General features: G+C 41.6%; 1 protein-coding gene across 1 annotated transcript in view; it reads left to right on the forward strand.

Moving 5' to 3' along the window:
- The window catches only part of LOC102797264 (protein unc-13 homolog B-like), a 211,869-nt gene that overhangs the window by 54,221 nt on the left and 129,751 nt on the right, over window positions 1-27,897 (forward strand). The window contains exons 10-12 of the mRNA XM_087849490.1: window positions 3,049-18,723; window positions 19,990-20,277; window positions 20,786-20,873. Of these exons, the coding sequence (XP_087705616.1) occupies window positions 3,049-18,723; window positions 19,990-20,277; window positions 20,786-20,873 (16,051 nt within the window). The remainder of the gene's footprint in view (window positions 1-3,048; window positions 18,724-19,989; window positions 20,278-20,785; window positions 20,874-27,897) is intronic.

The following is a 27,897-nucleotide window of genomic DNA, read 5'->3' on the forward strand; positions in this document are numbered from 1 at the left end:
TCATATCGGCCCCTCTGGCCAACACCAGTAGGCGGTAGGTGAAGTGTCTTGCCCAAGGACACAACGACCAGGACAGATCTTAACTGGGCTGGACCAGTGAAACGTCCCTTTTCTGTCAGTAAAGTTGTTTAAGTGTACATGTAATCCCTGACATCTGGGATTTTAACAGTACATCTCAATTATTTTTCATTTATTTATTTATTTTTGCATGATAAATGATGTGCTGCTTTAGTTAATGAAAGAAATCCATCAGCACAACTGTTTGGGCTTAAATTAAAAGAAATTAATGTGTAAAATTACTGAATAACTTCTTAATAGCTCATTGTGCAGATTATCTTGTAATTATAAAGAACAAACTTTTAGAACTTTAGACAGAAATTGTCCTGTTTTATTTATTCGTTTTACTGTGGACGCACAATAAAAACATTTCACTAGTAGATGAAGTGAAAAATAGGAACTTTTCTGTAATTTGATTCTTTATTATTTCATTTCTTTTGTAATGAAAAGTCTAAAGTCTATGCCCTTCTGTACATTTTCCAAAGACATCAAGTGGGCCAGATTTGAATTTTTGCTGAGCTGATTCTGGGCCCCAGGCCTTATGTTTTACCCCCCAGTTTTAAATGGCAACAGTTTGATAGCAGAAGTGGCACTTTTTGAGTGAACTATGCTTTCACTGCATATATAAAAATACTGTCTTCTGTCAAAACTTTTTTTACTGAAGTATATTAAGTCTAATTGACCCTGTGCACGAGAAAATGCTAACTTCCTGGTTTGAGACCGGATGTGGGGTTGTACATTTCCGGTAGCTTTACTTTGCGGTCAATCGCTACTGCGAAGATATTCTCCAAAACCATGTCCACAACTCAAAAACTGAAAGATTGCGTTAAGTTACAAAGAGCAGAAGGTGGGAACACTCACCACTGTTGTGTCATAAAAAATCTAATGATCAGTTTTGACGTTTAAAGAGTTTAGATCGATCAGTTGTTTACATCACTCAACACAAGCAGAACTGCATCACTGCAGCAGAAGACACATCGCCCACATTCAGAAGCACATCTCTGTATAGTGACTGGTCTCATGATTTAAACAGGCAAATGTTCAGCACTCAAACTACAGGTGAACAATAGTCAAACCAGATGTTTCCCCCATTATGTCAAGATCAGCTAGTCAAGTACACACCTACACAGCATGTTAACAAATCGTGAAAAAAAGCCACACAAAAAATGAACGATTGCTTGTAAGGGTTTCTATGCATTAGTATTTACGAAGGGTATGTTGTGACTTACCTTCAAAATGACAGTGGTCCCTCGCTATAACGCGGTTCACCTTTCACCTCGCTGTTTCGCAGATTTTTTTAGTGCAAGTTTGCAGGCTTATTTTTTTTATGTCACATTGTGTCCTGCGTTCTGATCGCTGCAGACGATCTCCTCCGTGACGTCTCTCCTGTACAGTACAGAATCGCTGCATCGATGCTAGCAGTGTGACTCTGAAGTGCAGTGCTGTATGTCCACAATGTCCACCAAACGTTTTGCCCCGTCAAAAAATAAAATTGGCTACTTGATTTCACCTATCGCTGGTTATTTTTAGAACATAACACCCGCGATAAACGAGGGACAGCTGAGAAATATAACATTTGAATCCCTTTTTTCTTTTGCTCTGAGGCGCGGGGAAAAAATATAGACGTCGATGAACATCATTTACAGATATATTGGGTAAATGCCCAACACATCTATAGAAATGTAAATTGCCGCTTGATTCATTCATTCGTTTGCTTAACTTGTTTTGGATCGTAAACAGGGCGTGAATAGGACACCGGAAACAAAGCTCCCCACAGGAGTTTCCGCACCGGAAGTAGCATATGCTAACATGCACATAGTCAATAGATTGAACATTTTTATGTTTGAGTACCTCACTGCCTAAGGCCAAATCTGGCCAAATCTGATATAAATGAATGATAGCCCTTTCAATTAAATCTCTCGCTGACCACTCCGACTTTACATCTCTCTCAAAAGGCGTCCCACTGACTTGAATATCAATTTGGGAAAGAGGACAAAAATCTAGGAAAGAAATTATAGCAAGTGCAGCAGTGATAACTGAAGATGGTGTTGCTGCGGCATTCCTGAAAGCACCACAGTTAATTTTGTTTTCATCAAATGTCTCCCCATGGATGCCTCAGCATGTCACAGTAGAAAGCCAAGCTGACAGTGGCACAATGAAGGACAAATTGAGGGTGCATAACCCTGTGAAACACACACACACACACACACACACACACACACACACACACACACACACACACACACACACACACACACAACAAAAGACATGCTAGGATTTGTGTGTGTGTGTGTGTGTGTGTGTGTGTGTGTGTATCTGACCTCCTGACCTGACTGTGCTATTTTGCGTTCACATTGTAGACAGCTCTCCTCACCTGTAATGACCCTTGACACAGATGTTTGTTTGAATTCTATGATGGAAATGCAAATGTGCATGAGCAAATAGTGATCGCAGGACTTCCACAGAGTGACCTGTAAATGGCAGCTACACTGGAACTAGTCCAGAGGCGCACAATAAGGTGACCTTGAAAGGCAGATCAGTAAAGGTTGAAATCAGGAAAGGTTTTTATGAGTGTTGTAGCTCATAAGATGCACAATGTTTCATTTTTTTACTCTATTTAAAGAGTGTGTTGCCATGGGAAACCAATATTTTTTTATATAATGTATTGCCAAAATCGGAGAAAAGCCATTATACCCAACTTGTTTTGCGAAAACAGAAAACTTCTCAATCACAACTGACATATGTCAAAGCATACCTTTCTGACAAAAAATTGGACCATGAAAATTTGCACACTATCACATACTTTTTCCTCTGTCTGTATTTCTTGTCTTTTCTTTTCTTTTTTTACTACAAAGGTATTCTACAGTGCTTTTCTTTTCTGCATGATCTGTTGCTTTTGGTTCATGTCTAATGCTTAATATCTTTTTCTTTCTTTTTTCTTTGCATCGTCCTCTGCTGCTTCCCACTTGGTACTTTTAACTTTATTTTTAGGAAATCAAACAGTAAGGGTGGAGTAAAAATAATCCCTGTTGATTCAGGTATGGGTGTGGAGGACTGGGAGAGTAAATACAAAGTGCCTGACTCTGGTGTCTTGGACGATTACTTGGATGCTGAGCAGAAAATGTGGGAGGATGAGGACAAAAGCATCATCTATAAAATTAGTGACAGTCCATCCGAGTCCAGAGTCAGCAGATTCTATCAGACAGTGGAATGTGATGCACATTTCCCAGAGGACTTGCTGGAGCTGGATGGCAGGACACACAAACGAAGGCGTGCCTTCGGCAGTGGAGAAGTGCGGTTAGTCTACAAGGAAGCCGGCAGCTTTGAGGATGAATCGTCACCTCCTGAAATTGATATAATACCCTCTGCTAAACAGCTACGACAGCTGTCAGATAGAGAGAGTCTACTTTTCAAAACTAGACTGTGGGCCAAAACTGCTTTAGAAGACACACTTGAGAACTATGCAGCTTTTCGTGAGGAGGAAGCTGCTCGGGAAGAGGCTGAAAGGATCAGGGAGAGAGGGGAATATAACTCAGTTGGTTCAGATGAGATGCAGTATTCCTTTGGCTCTGAGGAGGAATTAGATGACCTGACATTCACTGAGGGAGATACTTGCTATGAATATGAAAGTTATTACTACCCTGGCAAGTATATGCCACCTTACGGAGAAGACTTTTCAAGTAAAGGGAGGTCAAGTTATGGACAAGATCCTATGTTGTCGCCGGTGAAGGAACCAGGTGAAGAATATATAGATCCAATGGATGAACTAAAGAGTTTAGTTCACTCAGTGTCGGAATACTTGGCTGTAAAAGAAGAGGAGATCAGCAACTACGAATCAATGCCTAAACCAGTTAGACGAAAACTCCCAGCACTGCCAACTGATGCTAAAGTTGTGCAACCTAAAGAGAGTAGTAATGACGATGTCAAAGTTGATACTAAGGAGGATAATGCTGTTGAACAGGGCATAGCTGGAGTAAAGAATGCAATGAGTTCATTGTTTAGTACAATAACAGGATCAAAGCCTGCCACTGAGGGAGATGCTCCTGGTACAACTCCATCTCCCCAACCAACCCAAGCGGACTCTGGTATTTCAAAACTTCTCTCTTTGATCCCCAAAGCGAATACTGAAGTCACAGAAACCTCTGGTGCTACTGCCACAGAACCACCTACCTCTCAATCATCACCCCAACCTGAGTCAGGCATTTCAAAGCTGCTTTCATTTATTCCCAAAAGTGGTGGTACTTCCCCACCCGTAGCTATAGTTCCACCTGCCTCTCAGGAACCCACATCAGAAAAAAAGTTTTCCCTTCAGTCTCTTTTGCCATTTCAGTCTTCCGAATCCAACCAGCAAGCTGACGCCAGTCAGACGGCGACACTTAGTACAGATTCACAAGGAAGCGGTTCTAAACAAGCTACATCTGGTTTTGAATCCATGTTAGGAAGACTTAGTCCTTTGAGACTTTTTTCTAGTGCACCACCATCTAGAGACCCATCACCTCAGCCATCAGAGCAAAGAAGTGCATCAGCTCCAATCAGTGACTCCCAGCAAGGGCCTGTAAACAAAACAGTGAGTACTATTAGAGAGGGTTCACAAACAGACCGGCAATTATCAGGTGAAATGAGAACGGGCTCTGGCAGTGGATCAGTTGATCTTTTGTCAGATACAGGAAGTGGATCAATCGAGCTTTTCCAAGAAACTGGTAGTGGGTCAGTAGAGCTTCTTCCAGAGACAGAGTCCTCTGGTGAACTACCTGATGTTCAGCAAAGAAAATCTTCACCAGTACCTGAACCAAAACCTGAAAGCAGTTCAGAGGAAGCAGGATTTTTCAGTCCTTTTAAAAAGTCTCTTTCTTCACTAATGTCAACACCTCCTCCAGAAAGTTCCCAGCAGAGTGACACCAAACCTGCAGATGAGTCATTTTTAGGTACCAAACTCAAACTTCCATTTTTCTCAGAAAATGTTTCCGCAACAACAGCCCCACCAAAGGCAGAAGGGGGCATGCTATCAGGGATTCTTAAGTTTGCATCTGGTGAAGATGCCAGTGCCACGCCAAAGAGTCCAACCCCAACCCCTACAAGAACACCCTCTCCAAGTCGTGCAGCACTTCTTGAAAGTTTACCCAAAGGAAACACTGAAACTGGGTGGTTTTCAAACCTTTTTAAAGTAACCCCAAATGAACCAGCTAAGGAACCCATGAAGCAACAAATGACTCCCACCGTGATATTAACCAAACCTACTGACCAAACTGAACAAATAGTGTCTGATATCACAGAGGGCACCGTTTGCAAAACAGAACCTTTGTGCCAAGAGCAAATGTCATCTGAAAAAGATTCCCAGCCAGATGTTCAGTCTGAATCAACTGTGACATCTAAAAATCAAAGTCCTCCCAAATCTGTGGAACAAGATGAATCGCAACCCCAAGCCTCACAGACTCAAGGATTTCTTTCTGGATTGTTGAAACTTGGATCAACTGATTCTGATTCTTCTGTAATGAAAATTGAAGGAGGAAACACTCAGCCTCAACAGGGTGGGCTGTTCTCAGGTCTATTTTCACCACCTTCCCAGTCTTCTCCCCAAACACAGCAAACGTCTGCCACACAGCAGTCAGGAGGACTCTTGTCTGGATTTTTAAAATTTGCCTCTGATGTCTCTGCTTCTACAAATCAGTCCTCATCCACGTTACAAGGAGGACAATCTAGTCAAATTTCAACTCCAAAGCAAGAACAGCCTACTTCCGCACAGCCATCATCTGTAGGACTGTTATCTGGGATCTTAAAAAAAGCCACAGACACAGTGTCTGGGTCTCAACCAAATCTTGCTAGCCATGAGTTACAACCAGAAGTGGCTGACCATATAGCAAAAATGGAAGGATCTGATCAAAATTTGAGCCAAGGGATGACTCCTACTCAGTCAGCAGGGATTTTGTCAGGAGGGACTCCATCTGACCCACAGCTAAAACAGCCTGCAGTCTCAGACCAGAAACCAAGCAAACAGCAGCAACAGACAGACCAAACACCCCCCAAACCACCTCCAACAGAAACAGGAACAACACCACAACCTAGTGGATTGTTTGGAGGTTTGCTAAAATTCCCAGAAACTGGTTCCCAGCAAGAACATCCTCCTCAGCAAGGTGGCTTCCTCTCTGGTCTTTTTGGAATGGGAGCTCAAGACTCTGCTCCAGCTAACCAAACCCAGCACTCACAAAACCAGTCACGGACTGTCAAACCTGGGAACCAGCCCATTCAGCAACCCACCAATAGGCAAAACCTACAACGGCAAAACCAACTCCCACCACAGCAACCCCCCAGTAGTCCTGCAGGGATGCTCGGTGGATTATTTAGCAAAATTACAGATGCAGCTACTCCACAGTCTACAGTGGGGAGTCAACCTGAACAGCAACAAGCACAAAGACCAGGGCCTAACATTACTCAACAAGCATCTAGTCAACAGGGAGGCTTTTTCTCTGGGTTATTTTCAACAGGTCCTGCTCCTCCACCTCAACAACAGCCACCTGTCAGTAGAAACCAACAGCAACCACAACAAGGTAACAGGCAACCTCTCCGGAGACAAAACCAAATACCTCAGCAAAGTGCTGCCTCTGCACCAGAGCTACAACAGGGGGGACTATTGTCAGGGCTTTTTAATAAATTGGCTGCTAGTGATAATGCACCACAACAGCCCACCCCACAGACTGCATCTCAACAAGGCAATAAATCAAATGTAGTTGGACCCAGCCAACCTGTAGGTCAACAGTCATCTCAAACAAGTCAGCAAGGAGGATTTTTGTCTGGTCTGTTCAGTCAAACATCACCTCAGCAACAACAGCAGCAGCAATCTGGTAAAACAGGCTCTCAACAAACTGGAACTCAGCAGCCGAGTCAAAGTGGAGGCTTGCTCTCAGGTTTTCTTAAGCTTGCATCCGGTGACAGCGTACCACAGGAACAACCGTCTCCTCAACCTGTACAGGGAGGTCAGCCATCTGATAAGCCTGGACAAACTCCAGCTCAGTCTGAATCAGGGGGATTATTCTCTGGCATTTTAAACAAAATTTCAGGTACTGTGGAACAGTCGCCATCCCCACCTCCTGATCAGAAAATACAGGAACCAAAGCAGCCACATACAGGACAGGGCCGACCTCAGATTCAGAGAACTAAACCTGTAGAAATGCATTCCACCCAAGATGTGGGAGATAAAGATAAGGACTTAAAAAGTACTTCTCAAAAAGGTTTTCTCAAAAGCCTTTTTAGTGTCACTGAGGAATCACCATCAAAAACACAGCAGCCATCTACTCCTCAACTTGGAAAGGAAGAACAAAAAACCAGCGCAAGTAGCAGGTCTCCTAGTCTGTTATCGAGTATTTTAAAAACAGGCACCAATGACAGTACTTCTGCTCCTGGAAAGGAAAATGAAAAAGGCTGCTTCGATCATTTACTACCAAAGAGTAAGGTGGATATCCATTCAAGTACAGCAACTCTAACGAGTGGCAGTCCAGTCACTTCCACTGTTGAGACTTGTAAAGAAGCCACACATTCTCAGGGCTTGCAAGATCCTACAATTTCTCCAACGCAACGTTATCTTGAGGAAATACAACGTCTCTTGTATGGAACAGCAGATGAGTATGGTTACAAGGATCTTTTATACAACTTTACAGAGCATGGTGTTATTCCACCAGACCTCTATGAGCATCAGTGTCTTATTGAAGCTCTTTTGTGGCAACAACTCAATGATTATATCCTTGCTGAATCCCTTGCAACTCAAGTCCAGGAAGGCTACCAAACATTCCAAGGGCATATGGCTCCTACAGTTAGACCACCTCAATGGGAGAATCAAACATGTTTGAAACCTAAAGAAATGGACATTAGTGGCTTTAATGTACCCTCACATCCTTGGAGGGATTCTGCTGCCCAGCTTTTTGAAAGCAGAAATCGGTTCCTTGAGCCAGGTGAAGATGTTATTCTGTTTGACATGAGCTGCAGAGATAACAAATCCTGGAGTAGCTGTGACCAATTGAATAATCTTGCTGGAAATGCTAAACCTTGGATCGTTAGTGGCAGTGCGCTGAATCTGTCTACGGCAAAAACAAAGACCCAGTTAAGTAGATGCCAGTCGCTCACTGAATGCAGAGGACAGGAATTTAGCAAAACGGTGGAAGAAACTACTGTTAGTCATTTAAAAGATAAAGACTTTGATTTGAAATCAGCAACTGAGTTTTTAAAACAACTTGCCACAAAAAAGGGTCCAATGGATTTAAGACGTGGTGCCCTGGATTTAAGCAGATCTGCAGGCATTACAGGAGATGCAGAAGAACAAATGCTATTTAAGGACTCTGAGTGGTATCAACAATGGCTTTTACTCTTGGAACAAGGGCTGTGGTGGCCAGCTGAGGCTGGGGACTGTGGATATTATGTCTATACAGATGAGGATTACATTTATTCTCTTTTAACTGACAGAGCTGGTAAACATCTCTATGCCTGTGCTACACCGGAGGATGTACAAGCTCTAGGAAATATCACTGAAAATATTGCTAAAATTCTGAAACAAAAAGAAAGGGATAAAGTTACCCTTTGTGGTTTTAAAATCCCCTTTTACTCTGAAAATGAAGGCTTCTGGATTCAAGGTGACCAGCAGAATGGTTTAGTTCTTTCTGATGCTCCTGTGAACCTAACCTCTGCACTCAAAAAGGGTGAGAAAATAATGAACATGAATTTGGAAAGCTTTTCTCAAATGTTTCAGGAATCGCTATCTTCCCAAGCAGAACAACCTGTAGACTTTTCTGTGTACAAGCTAAAAAAGATCAATGTAGAATCGTTACAAAATACTCATGACTGTCAAGAGGAACCAATAGAGGCCGCTGATATGACTTTAAAGTCACTGAAAGGTGGACATGGAGGGCCATATTGGAAGAATCAGGCAATAGCAGATGTAAATACAACCTCATCAGCACATTCTCCAAGGTATCGTTCAACACAAATCTTTCCAAATAGACACTCCCAAATTCCTGAAATCAGGATTGCACCTGCAGATGATGTACTTGCAGAACCACCAAGACAAAAGTCAAGCTCTATAGTTTCAACTGCTGGAGAAGCTGTTAAAAGGCCTTCTAAGACTGATACAAGTAAAAGTGGAATACAGTCATCAACACCTGCTACATCACCACCAGTGTCTAACAAGGTTTCAGAGACATCAAGGATTCTTTCAGGGAGCCCATCAGCTCAAAAAATACCAGGACCTGTGCATTCAGGAAGGAAACTCCCAACACCACCAGCTGTTAGTACAGGTGTCACCTCTGCAGCATCTCCATCACAGGCAGTTTCTATTAAGATTTCATCCACAACATCTACCTCAACTGTACCTTCAGTTTCACCACAGCGACATAGGCTTACAAGACAGCCCTCTCAAGCAGAGAGACCCAGAGTATTATCACAACCAAATCAAATCACAGTCACTGGGATGTCTAGCATTAGCAACGTGAACAGTTCTTTAGCAACTGATGAAAGTGCTTCCCTGTCTCAAAATCAACCACAAAAATCCTCTCAGCAACTTACACCCCAGTTACATATTTTAAATGACAGCTCGGATACATACAGTGAAGCTTACCTTTACAATAGAAATCGGACATCACTTTTAACCACTGCCAGCTCTCAAATATGCAATAAAGTCATAGACTGTTCTGCCACAATGAACCAAATCAAAAATGTCAAACAAAAAGGTGCAACCGATGACAGTGTAAAGTCTAGACAGAGAACTGAAGTTGTTGACTTCACAAAGTACAAGTTAAAAAGATTCAAAGAGAAACACTCCATTGATACCCAGGCAAACACTGACTTGACTGGCCAGACTACCATTGCTGTAGATCTTACCAAACAAACTGAGGAAGATGAAGTTGAATGGCCTGATTCAGAATATGGCACTATGAACACATTACAGCAAAGTCCAACATGTTCTCAGACTGATCACAGGCTTGCTGATCCTCACAAGAAATCAGAGAGAAGATTGTCCAGGCCAGAAGTTACAACCAGCCATGTAACTTCTGTAGTTCATATCCAAAAGCTCCCAGGCTCTCAGAGTACCCATATAATGACTGAGACAAACTGCACTAAAGTTGAAGCAGACAGTTCACCCAAGCCGTCTTCTACCTCCAAATTGTCAGAGAGTTCTCACAGTAGTGTTAACTCTTCAGTTACTGATGTTTCTAGTAAAGCCTCTGGCCTCAATAGTGGTCTTAAACAAACTGCAAAAACAAAATCAGCACAACCTGTATGTACCTCACCGCTATTAAGCCCAATTTTGAGAAAACAAGTAGCTACTCAGGAACCACAACCAAATTGCTCTGTTGGTGTGGGCCTGCAAATGCAGCAGAGCCCACAGATATCCACAACTCCTCCTTATCAGTCTAATGGAACAGCTGAGCAATATCAGAAGAGCACTTCACCAGCAAACTCAATTAAACCTACATTAGATATGTCTAAAAAGAAAACAACCCAGCAGACTCAGCAAACTGTTGTGCCAACTGTTCCTATCTGTGAGGCACTGCCACTGACAAAGAGAAAAACATTACCTTCTGAAAAGACAGACAAAAGTCTCAGTTGTCACGAATCCATTGACTTGTCAAATAAGGCAGAATTTCAAGAGCCAACGGAACAAACAATAGAGTATAATAATTCCGTTTCTGTTGAGAAAATGCTTCCTCTTACTGCTGGAACGATTCAAATAAGATCTTCTAACACAAAAGAGGAGACTTCATGTGGTGATAGGAGGATATTATTACCAAGGCAGCGACCTCTTCTTGGACAGTTTACAGAATCTCTTGAAACTGGCAAAACACTCTGTCAAGCCACAGCACCAGCCAATGCAGTTAAGGCCACACTAGACATGACTTCTAAATCTTCTGCCAAATTTGAGGCACATCTAGAAGTGGGAACAAATGATACTCTTTCTGAAGCTCTACCACTAACAAGAAGCAAGCCAAGTGCACATAAATTTGTACGAAATAATTCTGTTGGCATACCATTGGTTGTTGATAGCCCATCTGAAGTACCTCTTGGTAACTTAAGAAGTTCAAATGCAAATGCCCAGCAAACAGCTATGAGTAAGCTTCAAAATCACTCAGGTTCTATTCTGTGTCAACAACCATGGCACAGAAAATCTGAGGCCTTTCTCCATTCAAATCAGATAACTTCACAGCTATCAGTCATTACCCAAATGAAATCCCCTGCTACATCTCCGGCAAACTCTATTAAAAGCACATTAGATATGTCATCAAAGACAGGTAAATCAGATGCGATGGTAAACTATTCAGATCCAGTATCACTGGTGAGGATAAGACCGTCAGGCTTTTCATATTCACAAGGGGATTCTGTTGGTGTACCACTAATTGTGGAAACCCACCTATCTCAGATACAAACTAAAAGGCAGCCAACAGTGGCTGGCTCACAGGTGCCAATACAACAAGGCTATGTTCAAAGTGGATGTCAAGAAATATCTGCACCTGCTAATTCTATCAAAAGTTACCTAGACATGTCCCCAAAACCACAGGAGAAATGGTCTGAAACAGTGCCTGATACCTTGTCAACTGGAGTTGTGCCACTGATCAAAAACAAGGCAAATATGATAAGAAATGGTTCTGTTGGTGTACCACTTATAGTGACACAATCTGCAAATCAACAAGGAAGACAAGTTTTGAGTAGAATCAGCAAAACTGAGACATTGCACACAAATATATTTCCCTACCAATGTAATGATGTATTTTCTGGGCCAAATGCCATCTCTAAGGATATGTGGCAACAAAATAAACCAGTGAACTTCTCAGCAAAAGACAGCCTAAAGCCTAGTGCTTTAAGTAATCAAATTGAGCCAAAAGCTGAAGAGCCCATGAACTTTTCAAATGTTAAAGCAAAAAAAGAAATGTTTGAAAGAAGGAAAACCGAAAGGCCGTTAGAAAGGGAAACACCAGATGGTATTGTGAACCTAACTGTAGATCTTCAAAACAAAATCACAGTGGTTAGAGATCAAAATACAAACGATCTTTCTTCTTCTTATATTTCATCACAATCTCAAAATGGTATCTACTGTCACCAACCATACACACCTGCAGCCAGTACTGAAGATATCAAAGAAGATACTCAGAAGCCTTTGCAATACAGGGGATATTTACCTGATAAAAACTCTACCATCCAACCTGGAATAAATTCTAGATGGCAGTTGGGAACAGGAATAAACTCTGAGTCATTGACTACTTCAGTGTTATCTCTTGTACCTGTTCAAATGAAGACACAGCCTCCCCAGGCTATAGAGGAACCCAAGAGATCACCACTAAACAATGCATATCAACCGATCAGTTGTGCAAATGTTGATTACAAAAACCATGATCCACTGTCTCAGCAGCAGCAAACCCAACATTCTGCTGTGCAATATCAACATTCTGGTGCTAAAACTGGTTGGACTCCAGCAATTGTTACATCTCAGCCAGTACCTTTAAAGGTGGAAAGACATGATCCAAGTGTTCAGTTTGACATTATATCTAGACCCAAAATTCTTATTAAGCAGGCAACTGTGGACAGCTATGAGAGCACTGAGGAAATCCTGCCAAATAGTGAAACAGTATCAAGTAATGGACATGCATTGCCTTCTGCATCTACCTATCAACTGTATGGTACAATCCAAAATGATCCCACCACACACAATGTTCATAATCTTTCACTTAGTCAGCAACCAGATGGTAGACCTAGACCTGAACCTTCTCCACAGTCTTCTGGCATACAACCTGTACAAAGTATGGCAACAGAAGATTTTTCAAAAGGACCTCTTGAACTGTCAAAACATTCTAGTCAATACCAAACCTCTGTCACTTATAAGCAGTATTCCACACCAACCGTACCTTTAAAAGTAAGCACATCTGTATCCCAACCATCCACAAAATGTGATCCAGTACCTGTACAACCATTAAAGAGCACCTTTCCTAACCAGAACTTTGGGGCTGAATTGCAACAACCAGAGGCATCTGTGACAGCATCTCTTGAACGATCAAAACAGTATACTCAAACCCAAACACATGTCACTGTCCAGCAATATTCCACACCAACTGAATCTTTGAACATTAGCACATCTATATCCCAACAGTCTACAAAATGTGATCTTGTGCATGCACAACCATTAAAGAGTAGCTTTCCTAACCAAGACTTTGGGGCTCAATTGCAACAACCAGAGGTATCTGTAACAGCAGCAAGGTCTACCTCTGTCAAGGGTTTGATTTCATTATTCAGCGGTGCTGGATCGCAACCATCTGCCAGTACAATGCCAGCTGCTGCTCTGTCCCACCAGCTTATGTCTACAACCGAGGACCAAAGGACGCAATTTACTGGAACACAGATGACCGCTGATATTAAACAGACCACCACCCCAGTAACCCCTGCTGGGCTTCAAGAAAAAACTGCTTTAAGCTCACAAAGTCTTATTGTGTCAAGTTCTCTGCCTGTTACTGACCAAGCTAACTTTGGTTCTAGATTGACTAGTGAAAATAATGACATATCAAACTGGAAAGAAATTACCTATCCAGTTACACAAACAAAATCTTTTGAAGACTCTAGATCAGTGGTGGTTAAAGATAAAGTAACGGCTTCCTTTTCATCTGAATCAACAAAGGATCAATCTGGAGCCCTACGGACAGAGCTAGATCCGACCCAATCACTAATAAGCAAATCGGAACACAGAAACAATGATTCCATTTTAAGTGATATAAGCTCTGAAACGTCACCAGTAATACTGCCTATGGTTTCCAACATTAGTGAGTTGCCAGTACATGGTTTGCCTTCATCTCTTTCTCAAGAATATCAGCAACCACCGCCAATGCTAAATGCAATCCCAGAGAGAGAAAAACAAGATACAGAAAGGCCTTTTCCTGAAAAGGTACTAACAAAGCCATCAGATACCATGCCACCCAAGGGAATTCTGAGTTTTGACAGTTCAGCAGAACCTTCGCAAACACCGTCAGAAGTTACATCAGAAGCAGGTGGCAAAGAGGGTTCTGTCATCACAGATAAAATGTTTGTACCAGAATCAGACATATCTATGCATGAGATTCTAGAGCATTCCAAACAAACAGTAGCCACAGAGTCTTCCGATGGCACTACTGAGTGTGGTAAAAATTCTTTGTCTAATGGATCACAGGATAAAAGTCAACATCAAAAGTCAATTTACATTGGCATTGGCTCTGAAATACCTGAGACACAAATTGAACCAGGTGACCCAAAACCTTATATCAGGCTGCCCCATATTTTTGTCTCGGCAGCAAGTTCACCAGAAGAAGAGACAAATGAGCATGAGTTTAGTGAATGTAGCACGCCTGAAATCCCAGAGGCCAGTGTTTCTAAAGAAACTGCTCCCGATGCAGAATGTAAAGATTCTTTACCTGATTATTCTGTTTCAGAGTCTGAGATATCTAAGGAGGTTAGCGCTACAGAAATATGTAGCACAGAGCTATCCACTGAATTAGAACAAATCAAGACCTCTTCACCAGAAATGCCACTTATACTGACTTCAGAAAGTAGTACTCTTGCAGAGAGAGACTCACAGCATATCATGACTGAAAAATGTTCAACTACAGATGATGTGCTCTCTAGAGCTGAAGGAATATCAGAGAGTACTGAAGCCAACGAGCCACAAACTGAACTGACTTCCAAGGATGCAAAATTATCAGTTCCAGACAATACAACACTTGATGTGGTTGAACAACTCGGTGAACTGTCTGGCCAGGTTGGCAATACAACTTCAGTAATAAAATCCTCCAATGCTCCTGAAACACTTGACGCTCTAGCTAATAAGAGGGAGAGCACATCTTCAGAAATCGTACTGTCTGAAGGAGTAAAGTCACATGAAAATTTGTCACCAGAAGAATTACCCTCAGTCTCAGATGCAAAATTGCCTGAAAAAGTCCAACCACTTTATGACGAAACTCAAAAGGATGTCTCCTTGTCTGAACCTAAGCCCAGTCCTGTCAAACCTCTCACAGAGGAAATAATAGTTTCCAAGGAGGACAGTTCTGCTGGCAAGGTTGATCAACCTGAGGATGAACAAGCAGGTAAAGGATTATTTTCTTTATTTAGTGGCTCTACTCCAAACTCACAGCAGACTTCCTCCCCTGGTATATCATTACTTGGTGGTATTCTTCCTGGCTCATCTGCCAAAGACGCTCCTGGGACAGGATTGCTTTCAATGTTTGGTGGGTCAAGTACCCCATCTTCACCTGGATCCAAAGAAACAACACCAACGCCACAAGAGCCACAGGGAAAAGGTTTATTCTCCATGTTTGGTGGAGCCAGTAGTCAAGCATCACCTGCTCCAAGAGGTCCAACTGTTGGAAGTGTGCGACCTAGAGGTCCTCCACCCAAAGAACCTCCAGGAAAGGGTCTGTTCTCCATGTTTGGTTCATCTGCACCTCAGCAACCACCCAGTCCCAGAGGTCAACCTATGGGTAGTGCTACACCGAGGGCACCTTCTACTGGATCTTCTATATTTGGTGGCATCCTCCCTGGTTCTACTACAAATAAAGAAACCCCTGGAGCAGGTTTGTTTTCAAAGTTTGGTGGTCTTGGTGCCCAGTCTCAAACTAGTCCTAGAGTACGCCTACCTGGGCCAACTGTTACACCACCAAGACCCAGCAGTTCAGAGATAACAGGAAAAGGACTGTTTTCGATGTTTGGTGGACAAAGCCAACAAGCATCAGAAGCACAATCACCAGTTTCTAAACCACCTGAATCAGAAGGTTTCAACGTTTCCTCTGTGTTTTCACTTGGTGGGAGTTCTGATAGTAACAAATCTAAAACTGGGTTTGGTCTATTTGGGATGTCTTTCTTGGAGGAAACCAAACCCGAACAAGAAACAACTGCTTTTGTAAAGGAAGAGATTGTTTCAGAACTAGTCAAACCTCCAGACACAAAGGATAACTTGGAAGAAGGAAAGAATGACCACGTTGAGAAGATAAAAAGTGTCTCTCCAGAGCCTCTTTCTGTATCATCAGATAAGGAGGAAATTGCCTCAGAACAAGTGAAACCTCAAGGCACAAAGGATGACTCAGAACAAGAAAAGAGTGACTGTGTTGAGAACAAAAAAATTATATCCCCAGAGCTTCTTTCTACATCGTCAATTCGGATGGAATCTCAAATAGAACAGGCATGCCAAGATGTCAAAGACTCAACTGCAGACATCACTCAAAATGTTACTAAAATGTCTGTTCCCTCGACAGATCGAGATATAGAAAATAAAACCACAATACAACAGAAATTGCCCTTTGATGAAAACGCATCAGACACGGTTAAAGCTTCCACTGTGGACACTCATATCACGACTTCTAAAGAGACACTTGTGGAGGCTGAAAAACAAGTTTGTCAGGCAGAGTCAGAAACTGAAAAAGAAAATAAAGAGATAAAAGACAGCGTAGATGTTGAGAGAAAATTTGCAGAATTAGAACTTGATAGCTTGAAAGGTGAAAGTAAGTCCACAGGTGACGAAGCAGAGACAGGTGATATCAAAAGTCTTTCAGAGAAAAATGACACTATGCAAATGGCATTGCAAGTTTCTAGTGAGTCTACTGACAAGAACCCAAGTTCAAATAAAGTTGAAGATAAGGCTATTACTAATGCAGAGCTAGCAATTTCAGAGATTGAAAAACCAAGTGAGGAGCTACTGAAGGTTGCTGATGCAGATGAAACTAGTGTTACAGGTATAGAAAAAACATCTGAGGAGGCTTTGAAAGTTGCTGCAGTAGTTGCAGATGTAGAAAAACTAACGGAAGAGCCTTTGAAAGTTGACAGCTTTGAACAAAAAGCTGTTCTGGAAATAGAAGAATCAACTGAGCACACTTCAGAAGATGCTAGTGAAGAAAATACAGCAAAGGCAGTTATTGAAAAATTAACTAGTGAGCTGGAAAAAGTTGCTGATGAACAAAAGGTAATGACAGATGAGGAAAAATCCACTGAACATACTAATGTAGTTGATTCTGTGGTACAAAAACCAGAAACAGTTACTGCAGAGTCTGTAGTTACTGCAGTTTCAGATTCTGAAAAAGCTGACCAAGAAGACTCAAAAATCACATCTAGTGAGACAATAAAAGAAATAACTGAGGCAGAATTAGAGCATGCTACTACAGAACCTGCAGAAAAAGTATCTGAAAGTTCACCTTTGGCAGGAGTGGCCTCTTCAACAAATGAAGAAAAAACCATTGGTACCAACTCAATTCCACCTCTTGCTCCTTCAACTCCTCCACCACAACAACAACCTAGGCCAGGTATGACCAGGCCTCTTGGTCCACAAGTCCAAGGAATGGGAGTACCAAGAATGGGTGGGCCGCGAATGGGAGCACCACGAATGAGTGGGCCAAGAATGGCTGGTCCAAGACAGCCAGGGCCACAAAAGCCACCTGAACCAGCTCCATTTTCTGGGTTTATGTCTATGTTCTCTGCCCCAAATACACAAAGTAAATCACCAACTGTTGGTGGATTTTTTTCAAGTTCAGCTGCCTCACTTTTTGGTTCATCACCTACGCCTCGTCAGCCACCACCACAACCACAACCGCAACAGCAACAGCAACAGCAACAACAGAAAAGCTCATTTTTTGGCCTTCCAAGTAGTATTGCTTCAGAATCTCTTACAAGTGACTTACTTGGTATGTTCAAAGGTCCCGAGACAACAAAACCTGAGGAAACTCAACAGTCTGGTACACAGTGTGGACCTGATGAGCTTTCTGCTAGTGTGACAGACTGTGCAATCACGGAAAAACCAGAGATACCTTTATCTGAAGATGGACATGTCAAGAGCACAGAATCTGAAATTCCTGAAAAAGGTTTGGTGGAGGAGACGGAACAAAAAGAAACGGAATCAGAAGGAAATTCTCTCACTGAATCTATTATTCAAACTACTGAGAAACAATCAGGGGATGATGAACATGTAGTGCATTCAGAAGGGCCAGTTACTGCAGTGTCTGACAAAGCAGCACCACCCACAGCTCCAGAAAACAAGGGCATCTTTGAAATTCCAGGTCTCACTGCCCCAAAATTAGGCTTTTTGTCTGTAGCTGCTGAAGGTACATCATCGATTGGATCCCTTTTCTCCACCTCAACATCTCCAGCCACTGCTTCAAAGGCACCTCAGACACAACAAACTGATGGTGGTCTATTTTCTGGTTTTAAAAGCCTTTCAGCTGGTATTTTCCATGATGAAAAGTCAACTGGGAAGGAGGAAGCATCCGTTTCGTCTGTGTTCGGCATGAAACTCACCTCAATGTTTGGTAACTCTGACTCTCCCAGACCTGAATCCACCCCTCCTGTGGTCAGCGTAGAGCCTCAGTCTGAAACTCCAAAACCTACTGAATGTGAGGATCCAGAACCTGACAAACCTTCCCCAGGTTCTGGAGAAACTGAAAGTGAAGATGGCAGTGATACAGAAGGACCAACAGAAACTTCAAAAACAGGAAGCTGTGACAGCTTAGCACAGTCACCTCTGTCTGGTGTTCCTTCGCACTCAGTTTCCCAAATAGAAAGTTTGGATGCACCTCAGTTAATGGTCACCCCATGTGAGTTAGATAAGAGTGAAATAAACACACCTGATGTCGTGCATGCAGAACTGGAAATGGATCAACCAAAGGAACAGTTAACGAAGGAAGCTATGAAAAGGCTAGTGCAATGTACATGATAAATGGCATTCTTCATTTATCATGCTAGCATAGATAAATGTTCAGCCCTTTTCCCGCTTTTCTTTTCCCATTTTCCCCCTTTTCCCTAATTAGTTTTCATTAGGACACTCCAGTCCCATTCTCATTCTGCAACTCTTGTATGGCTCCATAACCATACATGGAAACCAGTTACCAGATATCTGACATGATCGAGGCCCAGGAAATGATAACATGTTTAGAAAGTGCTAACCATCAAGTGTAAATGTACTGCAGCTATTTTGTGCTTACACCACCTCAGTAATAGCTTTTGTGACAGTGATGGAAGCAAAATGAATGAAGAAACCGGCGGCTCTTATTTATTACCATTCCACTGGTGAGGTGGTTAAAAAGCCCCTCCTTCCTCTGTCCCCTGCAGTTCTCTGAATTATTTCCAAACCTTAGCCAATTTGTTTATATGAATCAAGCTGATAGATTTATCATGGCATTACAGCGTACACCGTAGAGGCAGGCTGGACTCTGGAATATAAGGAGCAAGGAGAAGTGGTTTGGCCCACACCCAACAGAAAGTAAATCGTGCAAGTTAAAGCACAGAGCCAGGAGTCTCAGTCTTCCAGCCCTTGAGTCAATGACTTATGAGATTTATCAGTTTTATCCCTATTACTTAAACAGGTTAACTTTTTATTTACTAACATGCCAACATTGCTTTAAACTTGCACATGCTCTTAAAAGTTGTGCACAATTTTTAACGAGTGGTGGTGTCAGAAAAGATAGCAACATGCAGAAAGCTTATGCCACAAGGAGAAGCAGACTGCAAAATTAGTAAAAATGACACATCAACCAAAAGTGCACGAAGTTTCCAGTGATGGCAGATAGTCACATACTCATGACCATCAACTTTGCAATCCTGGTGGAACCTCTCTTGACCTGACTATTACAGAAATGTATTTAATCAACTTATCTTCCTGAACCCTCTTAGTTTTCCTTGTTGTGTGTGATATTCTTTGTGATATGATAAAGCGTATCCTTTGACCCTTATATTCCCCTTTGATCCTTTAATGTTTCATTCCAAAATCATGTCTGCAATTGCAAACTGAACTTTTTTTTTTCAGTATTAAAGCAAATAAAATGTCCACAATCAATCAGTTCCTTACTACCATTTTGTAAATTGCAGATTTCCATATTGATTTTGGAATAAAACCTGGACGTTTATACTATTTTTCTGTCTAAATCACCTCTGTATTCTAAATTGTGATGTTGCTGTCTACAGCCCTCCAGACAGCAGCCACTTTGATTCGTCAGGCAACCTCAGCCCAGTCAGCTCTCAGCTGAGCTCTGAGCCTGAAGAGCGCCGGCATGTCGAGTCCTGCCACCCCAGTAAGCCTCGCCCTCCTCTCCAAAACCAGCCGTCCAACTGGAACAAGGAAGAAGAGGACGATGCTGAAAAGGACGTGCATGCACTGCCAGAGCCTGGTTCGAAGAAAGATTTAAAGGACTCTTCAGACATCCTTCCTAAACCAACCTTGGACAACTGCGATAACAAGAGTCAGACAAATGGGTATGTGGGTCTTGCATTGTCATTTTTAAAAATATGTAAAGTAATTGAGCTGGTAATCCTAACCAAAATATCCATCACTGTACACAGCATTTCGTTTGTGAGATACCAGTAGGAATTATTGGCTTTTAGTAACAAAGTAGTGACGACAACCAACCCAATAAATACTTGTTGAAAAGAAGACTTTTCCAGAGGCAAACCCTAACCCTTTACAGCTATGACTTTTCTAGATGTCCTTTCATCTTTCAGACAGCCAATATATCTGGCAACATTGTCTTCAATGAGTTTTGCTGGATCTGTATTAAGACTACATAGTGTCCAAAACGATGCTCAAACTGGGCTAAATTGGGACCAGTTGAGCCAGAATAAAAACAGCCAAATTTTCAGGGATTATTTTTAAACTAAATATATGACTGGCTGACCAGATTTAGCCAAGAAGACATTTAATTTTATGTTGATTGATTTCGGTCTTGTCTATGTGTCCAAAAGCTGATCTCTTCTTGGTCCTCAGTTTCTTCGTAGATGGCCCTCCACCCTGCTCTCCGTCCAAAGTTCGCTGGCTGAAAGCCTACAACAAAGTGAGAGTGAAACTGCACGAGGTAGGAAGACTCTTTCTCCTGTCTCTATACGCTGCTCTTACACACTCACTACAAAAACATATTGCATGCCTTGCCTACATTTTAGAATCAGTTCATTGTATTTAGTAGAGGTTCAACCCTAGAGAGCACAAGAAATACAAAACAGCCAAATCCCAAACACAGATACAGACACATTAACATTTCCTCTTCCCCCCTCTCTCTCTCCACTTTCTTTCATGTAATGATGCTTTCTCTCCCTCTTTACTGCTCTGGGTTGGTTGAGTTTCAAGTCATGCCACAGCAATTTGCACCAATTTTGCGCTCCTTAAGGATTTCTGCTTTGATCTGGGAAACTCCTTTTCTTCACTGGCTTCTTCAAATCTAGCTATCACTTCTGCTGTTACAGAAAGGTTTTAGTTCCAAGATATGGTACTGCAAGTTAAAAAGATTCATTATTATAGTACCAAACACCTGAGGGTGGTTTGCGGTCGACTGGGGTCTGAGTACTGCAAATGTAATTTCTGGCCTGTTTGTCATTTTGAAAGTCCTCAAATGATGGGAGATTGTGTGTATATGCCTTGCCTTAAATCACTGTATGCTAAGAAGTACATTTTAGGCTGTGCAGAGACATAAACCCTGGAGAATATAACTGCAGCAATAAAATCTATTTTTGAATAAAGCAACTAATAGGGAATATAGTTTTGTACATATAAAATCAGACTTTAGACTAAGGACGACATTGTAGCCTCGTAATTTTTCTGCAAGTGCGCGCACACACACACACACACACACACACACACACACACACACACACACACACACACACACACACACACACACACACACACACACACACACACAAAATATTTTTATCACAGGCATAGGCTTAATTAGTATGATACATTTCTAGTTTACTTTAAATGTTCACTATAAGAAACTTGTGAAAATTAATGTATTGTAATTACATTTTCCTTGCATTTAATTTCTAATTAAGTGTCTTTTAGTTCTACTGCACATCAGGTGACTTTGTTAGATTAGTTAGAAAAGTTAGTTATTACCAGTGATTCTCATAATAACTCAGGTAAATTAAATATAAGTTGGAAACAGCTGTTGTCTAAACACTCTGAGCTTTTGCTTTGTAATATTCATATTGTTTTCACTTTGTGACCTAAAAGCATGTGAACACAGTGAATGTGGCTGCTTTACAATTTGACTATTTTTATTTATAGATTACATGAAAAATCAATGTGGTTAAAACATACATAGAAAACAACCTGCTTAGATTTAGAAAGCCCACGTTGCTCCGATGCATCCATCAGTGTATGAATGTGCGTGCATGGTAGATAGAAAGCACTTGCATAGAAAAAGCTTAGAAAAGCTTAGAAAAGCTGCTTGTATGAATGGCTCTGTATGGTTGAAGGAGGCAAGTTGTGGAAAGTGCTTTGAGTGCTCAGAGTAGAAAAGCGCTATATAGGAACCAGTCTGTTTACCATTCACTGACCAGTTAATGAAGAAAATTTGATGAGCACCTGAAGTGATAATCATCTCAATTTGTTTGTGTTTGCTTTAAGCTGCTCTCTACGTCCTGAAACCTCCAGTATGTAATGAGAGAATCTGTGAGGCTGTGTGATCTTAATAAATCGAGTTGATCGAGCAGCAAGACTAAATAAACGTTAACACAGTCCATATATCATTAAGTGCTCTACAATGGGAAGAGTGCAAAATATGAACAATGGTATCAGGAAATATATGGATGAGATGAAGATGTTTCCTACCCTACAGAAGGCTGTGGATAAGTCCATGGATATGCCCCCCTGCCCCAGCAACAAACCAGTCATACTGAACAATGTTACAGGCAGTGTGAGACTGCCCTTCAGACCCCTTCGTGTTTGTCACACATATTCAGCGTTCCATTTCATTTCTGGTGCTGGCAATACCAGTCAAGCTCCAAGGTGCTGGGCAGTGAACACAGGGCTAACTACATGACATCAGGCCCTCAGGCCACCTTCTTGGCCTACCTGTGCCACTACCAGCAGTGACACTGACCCTCAAAACTAGTGAAAAACAGACAGAAAAGATGAGAAGGGGAAAAATGTCCACCTGCAAAATCATTTCTGTTCTGGGAGTTTCATCGTTGGCCCTCTACTGCTGGTGTTGTTAGTTTAATAAAAATCAAAGCAGCTGAAACAGACTAACACTTCCCTCTGCTACTTGCTCAGATCAACGTCCCAGAAATGTATTTGATTTGTTGTTATACTCTTAGACGTGTTAAAAAGTGTTCCTGTAATTTTGGACTCTACAGCACAGTCTTTAACCCTAACAGTTAGTTTGTGGTGTCCATAGATTTGTCCCTAGATGGGAAATAAGTATCTACACTCACACTCATAAACAGTCACATCTGAGATCTGCGTTTGTGTTCATTTTTCTTTGGGTTATTTCACATTCTCATTTCTGATTTGTTTCTTGGGCCTCTTAAATACTACAAGCTTAGTTCACTTTGGCTTCGAGTGGGTTCACGGCCTCGTGCTGAGAGGAGAGCCCTTGAGCAAAACACAGAATCCCAGTTAACTTACTGACCTACCTGGCAGGAGGCTGACAGAAGCGAGGAGTTTCCATCAGGAGCCATTAAGTTTATGTTAAATTATCTCATCTCCCATCTGTGACTCTGTCTCCTTGAACAATAAAGCTCATCAGTGCTCGTTCATGAATCAAATCTGTCTTTTGACGGCACTTCTTAGGAGGTAAATTTGGGACCTTACACAAAGTGGCTGCTTTGTTAAGTGAGTTCAGTGCGACATTGAACTATTACAACTACAGGTGTGTGTTTACTTGGAATTAGTGGTTCTAGTTTGGCATTGGAAGTTAAAGAGCTATTGAAAATGTCAGAAAAAGAACAAGAAATGGTTTTTGGTTCCGTTTAGTGCCCCGCTGCAGGAATTTCTCTTTGAACTGACATGTTTGTGGCTCACAGTCACCTCAGTGCTTTCTATATGAAGAAACCTTCAAGTTGTCCTCATAGATTAGAGGTCCTTGCCCACTTTTGTAATATTTCTTTGAATCACAGGTTTGTTTTAGTCTTTTTTTCCCCTTATTTCCTCTCTTCACCTTCTTCTGATGCCAGCAGCAGACATTTTAGTCATAACTAGTTTTTAAATTCCATTGTTATGTTTCTTATCTTATGAATTTAGATTAATGCCAGTTTTAAACTAGATTCAACTAGCATGGGAATGACACCCTACAATATTATATTAGGTTTAATGTGGAGGTTGTTACTGTCACAGGGTTTCAATGAGACATTATTGCAGAGCTTTAAAAGCAGCTCTGTCTAACACTGATAAGTTCTTGGCTAAGATTAGAAAATAGGTTAAATTCAGTTTTATTCATATATATTCATACTCTTAGTTTGCAACTGTGGGTACTTTAGATTCTGAGGCAAAAACTTAAAAATATCACAGGGAGAAATCGAACAACACCTGACAATACTGGAGAGAACTAATTCCCTTTTAACATGAGGACACCTCCAACAGAGCCAGATTCAGGGAGGGCAGCCATCTGTCTCCACGGCTGAAGTGAAGGAAAAGCAAACAAAGTAAAGAAGAAACAAACTAAATGTGTGCACATTGGAGCAGGTCGCTGCAGAACAGGAACATACAGAACAGGAGCCGGGAGACTCAAAAGGAGAGAGCACACAGGCAAAGCACACAGTACAGGAAAAAAGACAAGTTCATTTTAAATTAATATATTTGAACACACGGTTCTAAATGACCTTTGGGCTCTAAGATTAAACTAACACATTCTCACTCCTGACGCTCGGTCAAGAATTCCTTCTCCACATATTTTAGCCTTATTGTGATTTTTCTGACTCTAAATGGTAAATGGCCTGTATTTGTATAGCGCTTTACATATCCAGTCATCCACCCATTCACACACTGGTGATGGCAGCTACATTGTAGCCACAGCCACCCTGGGGCGCACTGACAGAGGCGAGGCTGCCTGACACTGGCGCCACCGGGCCCTCTGACCAACACCAGTAGGCAACGGGTGAAGTGTCTTGCCCAAGGACACAACGACCGAGACTGTCCAAGCCGGGGCTCGAACCGGCAACCTTCCGATTACAAGGCGACCTCCCAACTCTTGAGCCACGATCATATATCATACTCTACACACTAACGTACTATTTTATTTTAGATAAAGGCAAAAAAGCCTTCTCAGACATATCTGTTACATGTCTTATGTCAGTGTTGACACCATCATTTCACTTTTGTCTGTGCCTGTTTTAGATGCGATGAACTATTGAACCCTATCAGACTACCTTAGACACTGAAAAGTGTGGCGCTCGATGCATTTCAGAATGAAAGATTCCACAGGAAAGAAGTCTAGTCGCTAAAGGTCCTGCCTTTCTTTCCGCGTTTAGTTTTTTTCTGAGGTGCGACAAGTACTTAATGTATAAGTACACAAACAGTGTCAAAGCTCCAGTGGAAAAGCTTTGAAGGTATTAATATTCTCCTCCCTTTGTGAGATATATTTTTTGGGACCTGCTTTTCCAGTCATCTATTTCATTTGTGTTTGGTGCAAACAGAATAAAAGACTCAGACGACACAGCCATCATGGGGTGTATCTGGGATGACCAGGAAGAGGAGTACAGAAGTCTGGTGAGGAACTTTGTAGCATGGAGTCACACAAACCACCTGCAACTCAACACCTCAAAGACTAAGGAACTGGTTGTGGACTTTGGGAGGTCCAGAGCAGGTCCACTGCCGGTTCAGATAGAGGGGGAGGAGGTGGAGGTGGTCAACAAGTACAAGTACCTCGGGCTGTGGGTGGACAATAAACTGGACTGGTCATACAACACAGAGCACCTGTACAAAAAAGCCCAAAGCCGACTGTACTTCCTCAGGAGGCTGAGGTCTTTTAACATCCGCAGGAAGCTCCTGAGGATGTTTTACCAGTCGGTGGTTGCTGGAGTACTGTTCTATGCTGTGGTGTGCTGGGGGAGCAGCACAGCAAAGAAGGACTCATCCAGGCTGGAAAAACTGATCAGGAAGGCTGGCTCTGTGGTCGGCATGAAGCTGGACACTCTGGTGACAGTGGCAGAGAAAAGGACACTAAAGAAACTGCTGGACATTATGGACAATGCTGGGCATCCTCTGCACACGGCCATAAACAACCAGAAGAGTCTGTTCAGTGACAGGTTGCTTCTCCCAAAGACAAGAACCAACAGACTTAAAAACTCCTTTGTCCCTCACGCCATCAAACTGTTTAACTCCTCTCTGGAGGGGAGAGGGAGGGGAAACAGGAGGACAAAGGAGGGGGGAACAACTAAGCTGTAGTGCCTCTTCTCTTCACTGTGCAATCACCTTTTGTGCAATACTTTTGTTAATAATCAGCGGTGCAATAGACCTCAATACTTTAAATGTGCAATTCACTTGTATTTTTATTTTTATTTTTATTTTTATTCCTATTTATTCTATTCATCCCCTTTGTATATTTTATCTATATATGTCTTTGTATTTATATATGTGTGTGTGTGTGTGTGTGTGTATATATATATATATATGTATATATATATATATGTATATATATATATATATATATATGTATGTATATATGTATATATATATATATATATATGTATATATGTATGTATATATATATATATGTATATATATGTGTATATATATATATATATGTATATATATAATATTCTTAACTCTGTAACTTCTGTCGGTGCTGTGCTTTTAGGAAAACAAATTTCCCAGAGGAACCCACCCGAGGGATTAATAAAGTTTTATCTTATCTTATCTCTTATCTCTTAGAGAATAATTAGTTCATCCAGTCCCGAGCGGCTTATCAACAAGAGATCGTTTCTTTAAATGCCACCTTTGATCTTTTGCAAAACAGAGAGGAGAAAGCACATCAGATCCTTCACCTTTCGTGGCCAATTACACAAGTATTGTGCTGCTAGTTGATGCTCATTAGCGTGTGTTCTTGGGAGTTCTGTTTGGAGATTAAATGTAGCTTCTAAATGTTCAGTTTTTAGCCAGAAATCCTGTTTGATATCGAAGAAAAGATTTGACGGCTGAACAAACTGCAATCAATTCCTTTCACTGGTTATAGCAGCTAATAACTGTATCTCACTGTAAGGCAATATGTCAGAACACATCTGAGACCTCACCACTTTCACGTCCACACGTGGAAATCCAGAGGTGAGGGCATCAGTGGTACGACCCCAGGACAGACGGAGAAGGCGTCAGTAACAAGAGATTTGACGTTGATTAAGTCAGAATAGGAAAGAAAACTGAGATGTTGGATGGAAATGGGATGCAAAGAGGCAGCATCAACTGTGCACAGAGCATCTTAGAAAATGAGAGTTGCCTCTGAATGCGTTGAAGGGTATTGGCTGAACCATCAGGTGCTAACACTGCAAACAGAAATCTGCCAAAATTGTAGCCTTTTCCTAAACAACGCTAAGCTGCATATATTTCCAGATGTAATTGCTGGTGTTAGTTCATTCGCCATGTCTCAGTTTAGATACGTTTACTTTATTATGTTACTCTTTGTAGTTGTGCATTGCTTGAATTTGAGTACAGTGTTCCTAACTGATCGTGGGAAACTGTGCACGTAGCAGAATCATGGCTGGCATTTTTCATGTTGACAGCATATTTAGCTGCCACATTTTCTTCTGAGATGCTCTCAGTACTAAACACATCTGTTTTCTGTCATGCACTCAAACAAAGAAGCCGACAAAGACTTAATTTTTATCAAATATTAATAATAAAATAGGACCCAGGTTGTGAAAATAAAGACTGCTAACCTTTGTTAGTGGAGTTGCACTCCGTATTTTTACCTGCTTTGGTTCTTTGCCCCACAGTTTGGGAAATATTCAATGAAACCAACAATTTATCATCCATAAATATGTAATGGCTTCATAACACATGCAGTGGATCACTCCCCACTGACTGACTGTTGTTTGTCCCTCTTTTTCCACTGCAAAGCCCAGATAGTGACATGTCAAGGTGAAAGGTGGACATCTTTTTGACGGTTT

This window comes from Neolamprologus brichardi, chromosome 12, assembly GCF_056152115.1.
Source record: "Neolamprologus brichardi isolate AB-2024 chromosome 12, ASM5615211v1, whole genome shotgun sequence".
Taxonomy (NCBI): domain Eukaryota; kingdom Metazoa; phylum Chordata; class Actinopteri; order Cichliformes; family Cichlidae; genus Neolamprologus; species Neolamprologus brichardi.